Genomic DNA, 15,701 nt, shown 5'->3' on the forward strand with positions numbered 1-15,701 from the left:
CCTAGCGCTCACTAACAGCCATGGAGGCAGGCTTCCCTGCCCCCTGGCTCCACTGGTCCGTAGAAGGTGCTTCTGACCAGTCCCGGGGCAGCCCCTGTCCGGGCAGCCTACTCACCCAGGTCCATATCTGCAGCCTTGGGCCGGTGGGAGCAGGGCACATTCTTAAAGATGGCATCCAGAATCTTCTCCTTGACCTGAGTAATGGTGTCGCAGTTGAGGATCTTCACTGGGACCTCGGGGCTGTTGGCACTGTCTGGGTTGACACAGCTCAGGACCTGGAGGAAGGGGGAACGGAGGCGTGTGGGGGAGGGTGGCAGGAATGCTGAGTCCCAGGCGCATTCTGGACACCACTGCATGTACGCACGCTCTCTCACACGCACGCCACACACACGGCACCTTCTCAGCAACACACCCAGACCCCTGCCTACCTCTGAACCCCCACCTTCCACGTGTGTCGGTACCTCCTTCCTGTCACTCTCTCTCTCTCTCTCTCTCTCTCTCTCACACACACACACACACACACACATACATGCACGCACGCACGCACACACACACACAAATGTGAATCTGGCTTCTTGCTCAAGAGATTTCATAAGCTTCGATTTTTGTGAGGGTTTGGGGCCGATTGGAGGTTGGAGAATCTGTAAGAAGCTTAATGTGCTCTTTAAAAATAAAAAGATGTAGGTTCAGGCCACTGGAGAGGCCTTCCTGGCGCTGAACCCACAACCTCGTGTTCAGAGAAGAGGCCACCCTGGCTCAGGGCCTCGGTGTCTCTTTTTGGAACTAGTCAGAAAAATGAAGGCTCTGCTTAAAGCACCAAGCGATATTTTTTTCCTTGAAAAAGTTCTGGGCTATTTCCCAAGGCTTCTCTTCCCTTGCTGTTCTCAGAGAGGGCTCTGTCTACATGGATGGGACTGTGTGGGATGCTGGGGGGACCACAGTAGGGCACGCCGGCTCCCACACCCTCCCTCTGCTCCTGCCACCTAAGCCCTCCACGTGCCTTCCTCCCTGATCTCTCACTGCACCCCCCACCTCCCTCCCTGATCTCTCACCGTACCCTCCGATCTCTTGCTGCACCCCACCCCATCCCTCTGATCTCTCGCTGCATCCCCCACCTCCCTGCCTGATCTTTCCCTGCACCCCCACCCCATCCCTCCCTGGTCTCTCGCTGCACCCCCCCACCTCCCTGGCTGATCTCTCGCTGCACCCCCACCACCTCCCTCCCTGGTCTCTCACTGCACCACCACCTCATCCCTGCCTGATCTCTCGCTGCACGCCCCCACCTCTGACTGCAGGCCTGCAGACTCAGACGACAGTTTCCTTCCCCCACCCCCGCTCCACGTGGTGGCAATCAGAACCCTGGCCCCTGGACGCCTGCCTTTCATTAGCAGCCAGACTGCTTCGAGCTCACATGGGAACATGCTTCTTCCATTAAGCAGGAAAAAACCTCCTAAATCTACAAAACCAAACTCTCACCCTCAAAATGTCCTAAACTGAAAACAATGGTGGGAGGAACTCTGGACCGTGGGTCCCTTCTGAGTGCCCTCTCTCAGCCGATCCTTCTAAAGCTTTCTGGGACCCTTGCTGCCCCCTCCGTGGCCAAGCACAGCCTGTCACTTTGTGCTGCCCTGGGCTCAGCCTCCCCCAAGCAGCAACGCAGCCTTATCTGGGCATCCTCCCCTGAGGGACCCTGAGGCAGAGGCTGCCCCCTGAGTATGCCCTTCTGACATTTCTACTTGCCTCAGGGGTTCATGGTGGCCCTAGCAGAACCCACGGGATGCTTCAGGGCATTCGGAGAAGAAGCGGTAGCCGGTAGCCATTCTGAGGGACAGGGTTTCCTGGCCACTGGCCAAACCACAGCTCCACCCAGAACGTCCCTTCCCCACTCCCATTCCTGTGCCCCGTGGTTAGTTTCTGAGCAAACTGCCTGGTGTTTGTTTTGTCTTTTTTGTTTTTTTCTGCTAGCTCGGTGCTTCTCAAGTTTTAATGTGAATAGAATCACTCAGGGGTTTTTGTTTGCTTCGAGCACCCAGCACCTCACAGGCTCCCGGGGGAGCACCCCCTAACAGGCTCCTGGGTGATGCCAGTAGGCGCTCCCAGCAGCAGGGCCCTAGAACAGGGGGGCTCAAGTTCTAGTGTCAAGCCAATTAATCACGCAACTGAAGGGCTCCTAGCTATAAAGTGATGCGGCCCTGAGCCTCTCAGCACCTTTCTCCGTTCGGGTATCCCTCCGGCCCAGGACAACGACAGCATCGGTTGGCCCACACTGTCCAGGGCTCCTCTAGCTTCCCTTTCTTTCTTTCCCTCACCAGCCAGGGGCTGCTCACCTTCTGCCTGTTGAGGTCCTTTTCTCAGGCCTGAGGTGGCCTTACATCTCCCTGCAGCCCTTTCTTCCCTGGGCAAAACAATCGCAATTTCCTCCTCCTCTCCTCGAGATGTCTCTTTCCCCAGGCTATCCACCTGATGGCTGTGCTCTCCCGACCCACCCCACGTTCCTTACAGGGACCCTAAGTCCCATCATCTGAAAGCAGCCTGGCCTCTGGAGTCAAGGCTGCTGCCCATCTGGGGACAGCGCCTCATCTCAGCTCACTGCGCTGGATTCGGTCCTGAGGAACGGGGATGGGATGGGAAAGGAAGGGGTGGGGGGAGACCAGGCACGAGACTTTCAGTGGTACTTCTAGCTCATTAAAAATCTATTCCGGTCTCTATTTTGGGAAGATTCCTCACCCCACCCCCACCCCCACCCTTTCTCATTTTAATCAGAGCCTCTAACTGTCTCCTCCAGAGCAGAACGTGACTGTAAGGAAGCAAGGTCCCCAGTCACAGCAGCTCCTCTGAAGCCTCCTCAGGGGAGCCCACTGGGACCCCCCAGCCTGCTGAAGACGGAGGGGGAAAGGTGCCTCACGCCCCATCATTCCCAGCCAGGAGGGACCGTCTCCCTGCTCTCCTTGGGGTCTGGGATTACCCTGGGCTCACTGTTCCTGCCCGGCTCAGCCCCGCTCTGCCCTGTCCTGGCCCTGCCTGTGTGGGTCTCATCTCCCCATAAGCACATTTATTTTATTTTATTTTTTTAGAGAGGGAGGGGGGAGGGGCAGAGAGAGAGAGAAAGAATCTTAAGCAGGCTCCACGCCCAGTGCGGAGCCCAACATGGGGCTCCATCTCACGACCCTGAGGTCCTGACCTGAGTCGCAATCAAGAGTTGGATGCTTAACTGACTGAGCTGCCCAGGCGCCCCTCCCCATAAATGCATTTAAATCCCATCTATTTTCTCTCCACACACATCCCCATCTCTGTCTCCACCCATGCTCCACCCCAAACACCTGCTATCTTATTTTCTACCTCCTTCTTTCACATCCTCTCCCCTTTCCTAGCGGAGGCCTGGTGGGAAATCACACATCCGTCCAAAAGGGCCAAGAGTGAGGGTGAGCGCCCTGGCCTGGAAGGACAGTGACAGCCAGCAGAGAGGCAGACAGGCACGGGAAAGTGGTGGCAGGGCCTCCGTGAGCAGCTCTGGGCACTTACTCTGTGCTCCCTGCCTCGCACGCCTTGCCCCAGTCCATCCTCCAGACAACTCTGGGAGGCATGCACTATTATTTATCCCTGTGTAAATAAGTTCTAGTGTTCTCCTCCGTTTTTTCAGATAAAGACACCCCAGCTCGGAGAGATTTGAGGGACCTGCCCCAAATCACCCAGCTGCTCAGAAGCCAAGTCAGGGCTCCAATCCAGACCTCATGCTCCTCCGTGCGGAGCTCGGCTGCCTCCTAGGGAGCCGCTATCAGAGAGGGGGTCCAACCTTGACAGAGGGAATCCCCATGTCCCCTGGACAAAGGCGTTAATCACTGGGCCAGTCCGGCCTCACATTCTCAGGTAATGGGGGTATTTGGCCTTAGACCCGTGGGCAGAGGCGGGCTTCTGAAACACAAGGAACTCTTTCTGGTTTCCTCTCCTTCGGGCCCCCACCTGCTCTGCATGGAAGTGTCCCTCCCCACCCTGGCAGAGCCGATGAGGAGTTCACCGAGCGCAATCCGCCCGCCCGCTGCTGGTGAGGGCTTAGGACCCCACGTTCAGCGCACTGGCTTAGAACCACACTAGCCTCTGCTGAAGTGTTGCTCAGACGTGCCTGAGCTACCGGTCCCCAAATCCAGGTGCCCTGGTGTGGGGGCCCTAGGGGAGTCTGGGGTGACAGGCCTGGGTGGGCCAACCCAGGCCAGGTGGCTTTTCAGCGTTTCCACCGTCCCCTCTGCTGGGCAGGGGCTGCACGGGACCACAGCCCCGTTACCAGGGGCAGGGGCAAAACCGTGAGGCTGCTTTACCAGGGTTTTGTAGTCGATCTGCTGGCGGATGAGCTTGTCCTCGCTCAGAGAGTAGCGGGCCTCTCCTGTGATGGCGTCGATGGGCCCCTTCTCCATCTGCTGCTTGATGGCACAGAAGAGCGAGAACAGGGGCTCCCCAGCACACTCCTGGACGCAGAGAAGAACCGTGCTGGGCGGACTCTGGACCAACTTCCCGGAGCCTGTTTCTCGAAGGGCTGCTTTCCACTCCTCTGCTCCAGTTCTCTCCTGCTCCTGCTCCTCCTCTGTTGTCAACTCCCCCTTCCTCTGGACCACCTGTCTTCTCCTGTCTGCCCTCTCCTCTTCACCTCCCCACCTCCTGCCCCCTCTCTGTTTCTTCTCCCCACCCCACTCCAGCCGCTTCCTCTGCGGCCTGTCAGACAGAGGTCAGTCCTGGGGCTGCAAAGTCCTCAGAAAGCAAGCTCATAATTGGAAGTCGGGTAGCTCTTCCCTGCCCAGGCACATGGGTGGCTTATCTGCTGCCACACGGGGCCGTGGTACCTGCCTGGGACCCTATCAGCCTCGGGGAGTCTGGGACTGGGAGAGGTGGGGGAGGGGGGAGGAAGAGGGAAAGCAGGGAACTAAGGGGTGAATTGTTTTGAGCTTATATAGGGACTTTGGCTTTAGGGTTCACACGGGGTCCTCTCATGGGCTCTTCTCCCGTGGCCTGTAGGACAGGGGATTATCTCTCATGCCAGGACTGACGGGGTGGTGGGGGCGGGTGTGGGCTCTGTCTCCTGAGACAGTCAGGAGTCTGCCCCTTCGGTGACAGTGACAGTGACAAGGGGGACAGCATTTCTTGGTGGGGTTCTAAGAGTCAGGCCTGGGGCATGTGGGCTTTGCGGTGTGCAGGGAAGCTGGGGGGTGGGTAACAGACAGCACCAGAGATAGCCCAAATCCAATTGTACCTTGAGGAACTTGTAGAGCAGGAAGGTGAACCAGTTGGTCAGCATCTTCTCGGCCACCGACTCAGTCCTGTTACAGCAAGATAAAGACAGAAGCCGGTCAGAGTGCAGGGGGAATGACCCTGCATTGATCTTGCTGCTTACGGCTTTCGGGCCAAATCCTGAGATCCTAAAGAATACTTGAATCCCACGGACTCCTAGACACCGCAGAGTGACGAGACAAGCTGTGCCTGCAGAAGCCGGGAGATGACATGCTGCTGTCAGGCTCCCGGGTGGGTGTTCGGTGGGAATGTGCAGGAGCAGTTCTGTCCCTCGGCACCCTCTGCAGTGATGATGAAGACCCTCTGCGCTGTCCAGTGGGGTAGCCACCAGCCATAGGTCCCCACGGAGCGCTCGAAATGTGGCTAGTGTGTCTGAGGAGCTGAATTTTACATTTTCTTCACCTTTCACTATTTGCATTTGAATGGGCGCGGGTAGCTGGCAGTTACCACATTGGATGGGACAGCTTTAGAGAACTTTCTAGTTCCTGTGGGTGGGTGAAAAAAGAAGACCGAAAAACCTCGGGAGATATTAATTGGGCAGTGGATAGAAAGGAAGGTGGCAGGAGAAGTGGGTCAGGCGACAAAGGCCAGATAGATTAGACTGATCCCCTCACCTAGAGCGAAAGACTCCCAGAGCTGACACGGACTAAAGCTGCATACTTAGCTCATCCTAAGCGATGCCCAAATTATCCTATTTCAAAGTCCTTTGGAACTCCTCCTGGAACGCTGCTAGTGTGTCATTTGCAATGATAGGAAGTGCCTTCTTGAGTCTAACTTGCATCCTTTGTGCTGCTACCCAAGTCCACTTATCCTTTTACCTTGGAAGGGAAGCCACAGCAGCAGGGGTAGGGCCAGAAGACCCTTTGGGTTGCATCCACGTAGAGAAAACAAACGGGCCTCAAACTTGCGCTGAGCGTGGGGCCAGCTCCGGAGAGCAACCGGCCCATCCAGGTATGTTTGGATAGACTCGGAAGTTGCAGTTGGCGGGAGACACAAATAGCTACAATCCCACGGCAGCTGGGCAGTTGCCAGCTCCGAAGCAAACTAGGAGGAGACGAGAAGGAAGACTGTCGAAGTGAGGGGGCCAGCCGGGGGCAAGAGGAAGAAAGGGAGATGGAGGAGGGCAGAAGGAGAGAGAGCACCTGGGAGCGAGCGGGTGGAAAACAAGAGGTGGAGACGCACAGATCCAGAGCGAGGCCACACCGGGAAATTGTTGGTGGGAGCTCTGGCAGGCAGTGGCAACCCTAGAATTATGCCGGTGGGTGGCTGCGTGGTGGAAGTAAAACAAAAATCAAAATGATCTACCTTGCTGTTTCCAAAGCTGGATGATTGCTCCGGCATGTAGCAGCCTTTCACAGCTGTGCGGGCAGATGCCCAGTGCACCGGGGAAGAGCCGGAGGTAAACACTTCTGAAAGCCAAATCTAGCCACTGGCCCAAGCAGGAGGCCCCGCCTCGGACCCAGACACCGAGGACAGAAGGCAGAAGAGAGGCAGAGGCAGACGGTGCCGGGGAGTGATGGCCGGACGTGCGAGCTTTCCAGCTTTGTCCGCACGAAGGCTAAAGACAGTGCACTAACGGCCTGGATGAGAAATGGCCTTCCGGGAGGAGGCAGATGTGAAGGGCAGCATGGAGGGAGTCAGGGAGTCTCTGTGTCCTATAAAGCCGAAGCCACGGGATATGGCTTGGTGGTCACATGTGGTCATTTGGGTCTCCCCAGTGAGGCATCCGACGGGGTGGGGCGGAGCGCCCTGGACCCGCATGGAGCCTCCAGCAGGTGCGTCAGGCAAGGACACACAGGCTGGCCCAGGGCTTCTCACACTTCAACAGAACTTTCGGGTCACCGAGGTGTCTTGGGAGCCTGCAGATTCCGCCCCAGTGGGTGTGGGCTGGGACCGGAGATTCCGCATTACCTGCAAGTTCCCGGGTGATGCTTCCCTGCTGGTCCCAGACAGCAGGGAGAGCTGCCTGGAACTCAAGTTTCCCATCTTGAGATGCTGAGGCGGGTCCCCAGGCAGGAGGCCCTGGGGTATCTCTCCTAATTCATGTTCTGGTTTAGGTAGGGGCAGGGGCTGGAAAAATGACCTCTGAAGAGTCCAAGAGAGAAGAATTCCAGTCGGAGGGGTCATGATCAGGGAGCATAAGGATAGAGAGAGGAGAAGGCAGAGTGCATGTAGGGGGCCAAAGAGAAACAGCAGGGTAAGCCGATGGGCTGTGGCGGACAAGAGGGCATGGGGCGGGCCCTGGCCTCCAGGCAGGTCAGTCCTCACCTTGGGGGACTTGACAGCAACTTCCAGGAGCTCTGCCCCCGTCTCCCCAGAAGGCACAAGATCCAGGCCGAATGGGCTCTCTCTCTGACCTGCGCTCCCCGCCCCCCGCCCCCCGGGCCCGGCCCTCACCTCCTGAGCAGCAGCTTGGGGTGGTTCTTGCTCTCCAGGTTCTTGTCGATGAGGTCGGCCAGCAGCTGCTTCAGCACGTCGGTGGCATATTCCAGCTTGCTCTGCAGCACGGTCATGATGAGCGAGGCCACGTTGCCGCGGTCGCGCATGGAGAAGCTGCGTTGAGACTCCAGGGTGCGGATGAAGGACAGCAGGAACACCTTGTTGTTGATGAGCTGGGCAAAGAGCTTCAGGCCCTTCTCCACGCGCTCCTGCCGGTAGCCCGGAACCTGTGGAGGAGCCCCCGGGGCGGGAGGTGAGCGGGGGGAGTCCTGACTGCCAGCCGGGCCCGGGGTCTGCCCCACGGGGTGGGCCGTGCGCGCCGCCCCAGGCCCCGCCGCCACTCACCCCACCTGGCCAACAGCACCAAGCCCTCATCGGGTGCTGGGCACCGTGCTGTCTACTTAACCCCCGCGGCGGCTCCCTGCCTCTGGTTTGGAGCTGAATCAGGGGAGGCGCAGAGAGAACGGCACCGGGGATCCCCATCCACGTGGGAGCCTGAGCTCTTCCCTGACGGTGACACAGAGCTGGTGAGGGGCCCCGCACCGTGGCAGATGAGCATCACAGGCAGCCCCCCGGGGGGTGTCCAGGAGGCTGGGGGCTGGGGCCAGTGACCCAGGTGGGTGAGGGATCACCACACCTGAGCCTCCAGCTGACCTGATGCGGACTCTTCTCCGGCCACGTGGATCCCATTAACAGACCAGTGTGGCCTCAGAGTCAGGACTCGTGGGGTCCACGCAGGCTCTGTCACCCCCAACCTGTGTGACCTCAGGCAAGCCCATTAACTTCTCTGGGGGCCCAAAGTGACTCACCCAAGGAAAGGGGCAGATTAAGCCCACCAGTCTCTCGGGTGCTCCCTGATTGACTCTGGTGTCTGATGTTTTCCCAGAGACTCCTCTGAGACCCAGGGGAAGGGGAGGAAGAAGGTTTTATCTTCCTGCCCGCATCTCCTGTTCATCGGGAGGCACCTGCATGAGGGCACCGTCCGCTCAGCACGCACTAGCCAGCGACCGAGCTCGGCATGGAGGACGCATCTCTGAGATGCGCGGGGACACAGCAGCTCTTTCCCCAGACTGGAAACAGCCAGATGCCCGGCCACAGCGGATGGCCCCGGGAACTGCGGCATATTCACCCAGCAGGAAGCCACACGGCCACGGGAACGAAGGGCTTTCTGCCACTCACAGTGGCAGGGATGCATCTTGCAGACATTGAATGAAACAAATCAGAAGGGAGAGGGCCATTCGTGTAATACCCTTTAAATAAAGATTTTAAAAAACCATCGACGATGGCAGGAAAATGGTGATTCCGGGGGGTGGCTGGGACTGGAAGGGGACACTCGGGGACTTTTGTGGAGGGCTGGTAGCATTCAGCTTCCTGCTGTGTGTGCTGGCTGGATGGCTGGGTTCACTCAGGGAAAATGCTCTGAGCTGTGTTCTGCCAATGTGTGCGTTGCTTGCTCTGTATGCATTCTTCCATAAAACAAAAAGGTTGCTTAACAAATAAACACAGCCTCTGGCATCAAGGTGAAGCCGTCTGAGAACAGAGCAGGGCACCCTCTGTGGAGTGGGGTGCTGGGGGGGGCAGGGGCCTCCAAAGGAGGTGCCATGGCGGGGGCTGTGTCTCCCCTGCGGGGGTCTTCGGGAAGGAGCAGCATGGATGCGGCAGTGCAGAATGCAGTTTGAGCCAGCGGAGCTTGGGTTAACTGTCACAGTCATATACTGGTTCGGGGGCCTTGAGAAGACTCCGCCTTTCCTTCAACAGCTGGTGCGTATGTCGATCGTCCTCTGCTGAGCGCTGTCTACATGCGTTAGAACTATGGACCCATTTATGCCACACGACCCCCTACGAGGTAGGTCCCAGTATTATCCCAGGGCCTCATGACAGTGGGGGGCTTTCCCAAGATCCCAAGACAGAGACGTGTCAGGGCCAGGCCGTGCACCCGGGCGGTCGGCGCCACGGCCTGCCATCTCGGGGCTGGTGTGAGCTCTGAAGGAGACGGTGTGTCAAAAGCCGGACACACAGTCGTGTTTATGGAACGGCAGCAGTTTCATCCCACTTGACTCCAGAAGCTTGAAACTGGGGGGGGTGGGTGGCCAGAGAATCCGTTTGCCCCAGGTCCAAGGAGGGGGCAGATGCAGAGCTGGAAAGTTCGTTCCGCTCACGCATTGAGCTCCCCTGTGTTCCAGGCTCAGGGCAAGGCCCAGGCGGGAGACAGACCAGTCAGACCCGGGCCTGCCCTCGGAAGGTCAGCAGCAGGCCCCTCCGGAAGGCCCTGTCAGAAGGCAGCACCCTGGAGAGAGATGGGAACCCACCGGAGCCAGGGCCTGGCTGCAGCATGTTCCGGCTCTCTGCATGGCCACCCCTGGCAAACTCCTCCTTCCCTGTGGTGGGCCCAATCTCAGCTTCATCCTGCCTACCACCCACCCCATTCCCCACTCCATAGGGGCCGGCAAGGGAAGGACAAGGGTAGGAGGCAACCTCACCTTGCTGTCAGCCGGCCTCAGTCTACCCAGCCGTCTGGGTAGACTGTGTGTCCCGCTGACCTCCCTCCCAGCTCTGGGACCACCCCTGACACACGTGTGCACAGTTTACTTCCTCTGTCCTTCAGTCCCCCCAGAGCAACGTCTCCACAACTTGTCCTACTGATGATAGATATCACTACTTCTTCGGCACCCGCCATGAGCAGTGCACGGTGCTGCACACTGTACTTGTCACTCCATCGAAGCCTGCTGAGGACCTTGCAAGAGTGACTGTGCCCTCTGAACTGCCCCTCACAGAAGCTACTGTAGGAGCCAAGGCCAGCCAGCTGGTACAGGAAGGTGCTGGATTTCCAAACCCATGTTTGGCTCCCGAGTCCCTATCCAACCTCCCCATCCTTTGCCACATCTAGTTCTACCCCAGGGCCTGGGAGGTGACTGAGAGCCTGGCAGCTCAGGCTGGCCATCCAGGGCAGAGGAGCCATGGCCGGGTTTGGCACTGGGGCCCCTGGAGAGGAGAGGAGGACAGAGGGCTGGCCAGGTGGCACGTCTGGTAAGAGGACGTGCTCTGAACTTCGTGGCTTGGCTGCACACGCCTTCTGGGCACCAAGGCCTGGGGCCCTGGGAAGGAAGGTGCAGCAAAGCCAGCTACGGGGCCACGGCATGCAGGCCAGCAGCCCAGGGTTCGCAATCAGAGAGACTAACTGCCTCCTACATGGAGGAAAGCTCTGTCATGTCTGGGCTCGACTACCTTGTCTGTAAAATGAGAGTATGAGTGCTCCCGTCATAATGTTTTACGAGTATTAAATAAGATAATGTATGTAAAGTGCTCGGGACACACGGTGCGCCCTTAACAGCAGTTTTATTACCTGCCTCTACTCTGCTGGCGGCTTTTAACCGACCCCTCGTGCCCAGGAGTTTCCAAGACAATGGCTACACTGGCCCAGTGTCTGGGGATGCCGGAGGTAGGACTTTTCTCCCCATTATATGAAGGGGGAGATGGAAGTGGAGTATCTTGGTAAAGAGTATCCGGAACAATGCCCCTTTGTAACTGGCTACCCCCTGCCTCCCTAAGCAAATGCCACTCTGAAACAAGACTGTCTTTATTCACCAGTTGGTTCGACAATTTAGTTGAAGCCTGTGAGTATAAAACTGGATAGTAAATTTTAATTGTAACCCAACAGGTTAGAGTTTAGGAGACACGGATAGGTTGAGAATGGGGTGTGTGGTTACTGTTTGCTCCCTGTTTTTAAAGGATCGGTGCCCCTGGCTTGTGTTCTCTCTCTCGCTCCCACTTTCTCTCAAGTAAATAAATAAAATCTTAAAAAAAAAAAATAATAAAGGATCGGTGTGTGCCCAGTGCCTAGATCGCCCCTTTCCCACATGCCCGGCCTTCACCAGATGGTCACAAAAGCGGGGGGACCGGTGGCCTATGTCCAGGGCAGACTAAAGCCAGAGAACACCTCCTTCTTCTCACACATCTGCTGTTCATACCCAACCAGTGGGCAGCTAGCCGCATGGCTGAAAATGTCGGGAAACATTGCTTTAGATTAGTCAGTGCCTTTCCTGGGAATATTTCCATACTCAGAAAGCCAATGGGGAGAAACTATTCCAGTGGTAAGACAGGGTTGGAAACAAATCAGAAAAGAACAGTCCAGGCAAGATCCCTGTATCTTGCATGGGATGCTGGATCTCACATAGCCCCGGGCTAATGTGCAATAGTAAAAGTGGATTTCTATTAATTAATTAGCGAGTTTCATGGAAAGGAAAAGTCGTATGTTCTGGGTATATACCCACAAGACTGGGAGCAGGAGCTCAAACAGATACACGTACACCCATGTTCTTAGCAGCTGCATCCACAGTAGCCCAGAGCAGCCCAGCGTCCACTGACCGGTGGATAGATAAACGAAACGCGGTGCATCCATACAACGGACTATCACTCAGGCTTGAAAAGAAAGGAGATTCTGTCACATGCTACAATATGGGTGAACCTTGAGAACACTTTGTTAAGTGAAGTAAGTCAGTCCCAAAAGGATAAATATTATATGATTCCACTGACATGAGGGTCCCTGAGTCGTCAAATTCATAGAGACAGAAAGTGAAATGGTGGTTTCTGGAGGAGGGGATGGGGGGTTAGTGTTTAACGGGGACAGGGTTTCACTGGGGGAAGATGAAAACCTTCCGGAGACGGATGGAGGTGATGGTCACCCCACAGCGTGAATGTACTTACTGACTCTGAGCTGCACGTGTAAAAAATCGTGGAAACGGTCCATTTTCTGTGATGCGTGTTTTACCACAATTCGAAACAAGAAAAGCTGTGTGACCTGTTGGACTCGGAGCCTGGCCATCCTGTGGGCTCCAGCTCAGGGAAGTGTGCAAAGGCAGCTTCGGACTCCATCATGAGCAGGGAACTAAGTCTCCCCTCGTGATGAAGGCAAGGAAGAAGAGAGAAGCCTCGGGTGCGAGGGGAAACGTTAACACGCCAGATGAGGAATAAGGCCACCGTAGGGCGTGATGTACTACGTAACGGGGGCCAAAGGGACGGTCTGGGGCAGGGGCGGGGTATCTACCCACAGTCCGCGGTTGTGCACTGAACGACGCGCAAGCCCGTCATCCAGGCTGCTCGCGTGATTGCAACCCAGCAGCCCTGGTTCGCAGAGGCCTTCTTCTGCGGCCTTCCCGGGGCTGGGTTCATCTGACACTGTGCCAGACAGATGGGCGAGGGGAGTCAGTGACTCCTGGTGGTGCGGCTCTGGGGGTGCCCTCCTGGGTGTTCAGCCCATGGGGTAGCTGGCGTCACCGTGAAGTTCAGAAATTAGTCCCTAAGACGGTGCTGAACCAGAGCCCTTGCAGTTTTCTGGCAGAGAGTGGAGTGTGCTGACCCAGAAGCCACTGTTTGGGGGTGCTTCGTGTCAGGGAGCTAGGCAGGCAGGACCAGAGCCGCACAGTGGAGCAGGGAGCTGGCCCCACGCAAGGCTCCGAGGGCAGGGGTGAGGGTGCGGGGGGTTTCTGCTTGTTGAGTCTGGCTTGCTGAGCTGGGTTCCTGGCTGTGTGCCTCACTGAAGAATAGGGCTAGGAGTTGGGAAGCAGCCCGTCTTGCTTCTCACAGGAAACTGACCCTAGAGGGAAGCCTGGAGAAGTACAGCTGGGTAGAGACTCCACCAGCTTTCAGCAAGGGGCTTGGTATAGTTCAGAAGGGCAATGAGAAGGAATCGTTTGTATTCTGGTCCTTGGGGAACAGGGCTGCTGTAGACAGTGAGGCAGGCTGTGCACTGAACAACTCCAAGAGGTGTCACATGTGAATGATGCCATCTGGAGCACTGCAGTGTTCAACCTGCACAACCGCCCATGCGATCCTGTGGAAGAATGAGCCCTATAACTCTCCTGCCACTGCCCTGGCCAGTCCTTGGGAGTGTGCTGTCCTTGGGAGTGTGTTAAACTAGTGCCAAGACTGGCCTGCGGGTCTGAGAATCTCCGGAGATGCAGGTGCGTGTGGAAAATGCATAGTCTTCAGTGGACTAAACACCCTGGGATTTTGAAGCAAGTGAAAATGAGGCTGGAAAAAAGATAAATGGAAGAGAAAAACAAATGGGAATGAGAGAGGGCACGGGCAAGAAGAGTGAGACCAAGAGAATGGATAGAATATCATGATACAGACAGTGTTTTCATCTGTATAAAGGACACACGCGTATACCCTAGACATGAACACACACAAGCAGATGTGCAGACAGAGGGAGAGGTGTGTTCTCAGTGAGGACACAGAGCCCGCCATCTACGGCCTCTGGAAGTGCCTCTGGGTATCTATCCACTGAGGAGCCCAGGGGACCCTCCTCTGGACAGAAGTGCCCTTGACCTCATTATGGAAGCACGCACGCGTGCACATACATACACACACGCACACACCGCATTCAACAGTTATGGAGAAATGCATGTGGGCCCCGAAGCCCCTGGGGCCTTGCTCTGCTGCCTGTAGAGGGGCCTCCACATCCCCTTGGACTGCCTACGCAGACATTCCCACAGGGGTCAGTACCTGCAAAATTGTGCGACCGCTGAGCGATGGGTCTGTTGCAATGTTATGGATGCTATCCATCTTGGAATTAGTCTTATTCTCTGTTGTTGCTTTGGCTGGAGATTTTTGATCCATCCTAATAAGTGTCCAGAGCCGTAAGGCATGACAGCGACGTGCAAGGTCTTGGCGTGGGGAGCACAGACCCTGAAGTCTAACTGAGGGACTCCAATCCTGGCCCCGCCCCGTCCCAGCAGGTGGCCCCAGTGCCCTTAGCTTTGTTGCCTCTAAAATGAGCGCACCATCTGCAGCCCGCTTGTGAGCTATTAAATCAACACATACACCTGGAGTCCTTAAAACCAGACCCGGAGATTAGTGAGCCGTCAACTAATGGCGATTATTCCTTATGATAATTATTTTGCCCTGGTTTCCTCATTTGTATTTTTCACTTTTCTCTGGTAGTTATCTTTATGAGTCATCCCAAATCCCTTTTGGAACAAAGCGTAATACGAGTATATGCATAAGCCAGATACCATGCTAGACAGTAAGTGGGATAAAATGTTCAAAAGATGAGGTCCTGCTGGTACAAAAGACAGCGATGTTCTTATCATGCACACTCCCACCTCCCTCCCCAGTGCATCCCTTATCTTTCCCACATATACTTATTGGGCACCAACTATCTGGTGAAATCCCTTATATCGTGGTTTCCTAAACAGGGGGCCATGAGCTCACGACACTGTCTGGTTTTTGCGTGTAGGTAAAGTTTTTTTCCTTCAACTTCCATTCAGTTCTCAAGGGATCCATGACCTCTAGGACCCAAATCTACTCCCATCTCTGCTCAGAGCCTCCCTGGCTTGGCCCCATTTCCTGCAGAGGGACCGGCTGGCTGGCACCAACAAGTGGGGGGCGACTCGGGTCAATCACGTCCCCTCCCTGGCCTCAGCTTTCTCGCCTCCCAACAAGGTGGCTGCACTTGAAGGTCACCGATACCCTTCTCCACGCTAACACCTTGACGGAGCAAGGCTTGGTCGTGGGTACTGCTTCTCACCTCGAGGTCCCGCAGCACCGGGTGGTCTTCAATCCCGGGGAACAGCACCCGCATGGTGTAGGTTCTGTAGTCCAGGAAGGGGATCCCAGCTCCATCCAGGTCACTGGTCAGCTCGTGGATGTCTGTCTGCAGCTCGGCAAAAGCTGGTACAAAGGGAAGCCCATGAGAATGCCGGCTGGGGCAGACCCTGAGTCTGAATGCTCGGAACCCTCACCCAGGCCCCTGGGAGACATGGGCAATGGACCGCCGGTGTGCAGGAATAACGCGGGATGTCTTAAGTGGCTGGGGTGAAGGACATAGGAAGGGGAGAAAGATGTGGCACACGGAGGCAAGTCTTGGGCCAGATCCCTTCTAAAGCATGGCTGCTTGGATTTGTCCTGCTGCTGGGATCTGAAGTGCCTCCCCGTCTGAAGATGAAGGGTTTTGGTTTGCAGAATATGCTGAGGGTGGGGGGACA

At 56.4% G+C, this 15,701-nt stretch overlaps 1 protein-coding gene across 1 annotated transcript in view; it reads right to left on the reverse strand.

The window, feature by feature from the left end:
• PLXNA4 (plexin A4) overlaps positions 1 to 15,701 on the reverse strand; it is a 421,883-nt gene that overhangs the window by 33,220 nt on the left and 372,962 nt on the right. The window contains exons 21-25 of the mRNA XM_035021130.1: positions 15,245 to 15,387; positions 7,675 to 7,943; positions 5,240 to 5,306; positions 4,314 to 4,460; positions 116 to 275 (exon numbers count right to left, since the gene is read on the reverse strand). Of these exons, the coding sequence (XP_034877021.1) occupies positions 116 to 275; positions 4,314 to 4,460; positions 5,240 to 5,306; positions 7,675 to 7,943; positions 15,245 to 15,387 (786 nt within the window). The remainder of the gene's footprint in view (positions 1 to 115; positions 276 to 4,313; positions 4,461 to 5,239; positions 5,307 to 7,674; positions 7,944 to 15,244; positions 15,388 to 15,701) is intronic.

Source organism: Mirounga leonina, unplaced genomic scaffold, assembly GCF_011800145.1.
Source record: "Mirounga leonina isolate KUSES-001 unplaced genomic scaffold, KU_Mleo_1.0 Mir_174, whole genome shotgun sequence".
NCBI lineage: Eukaryota > Metazoa > Chordata > Mammalia > Carnivora > Phocidae > Mirounga > Mirounga leonina.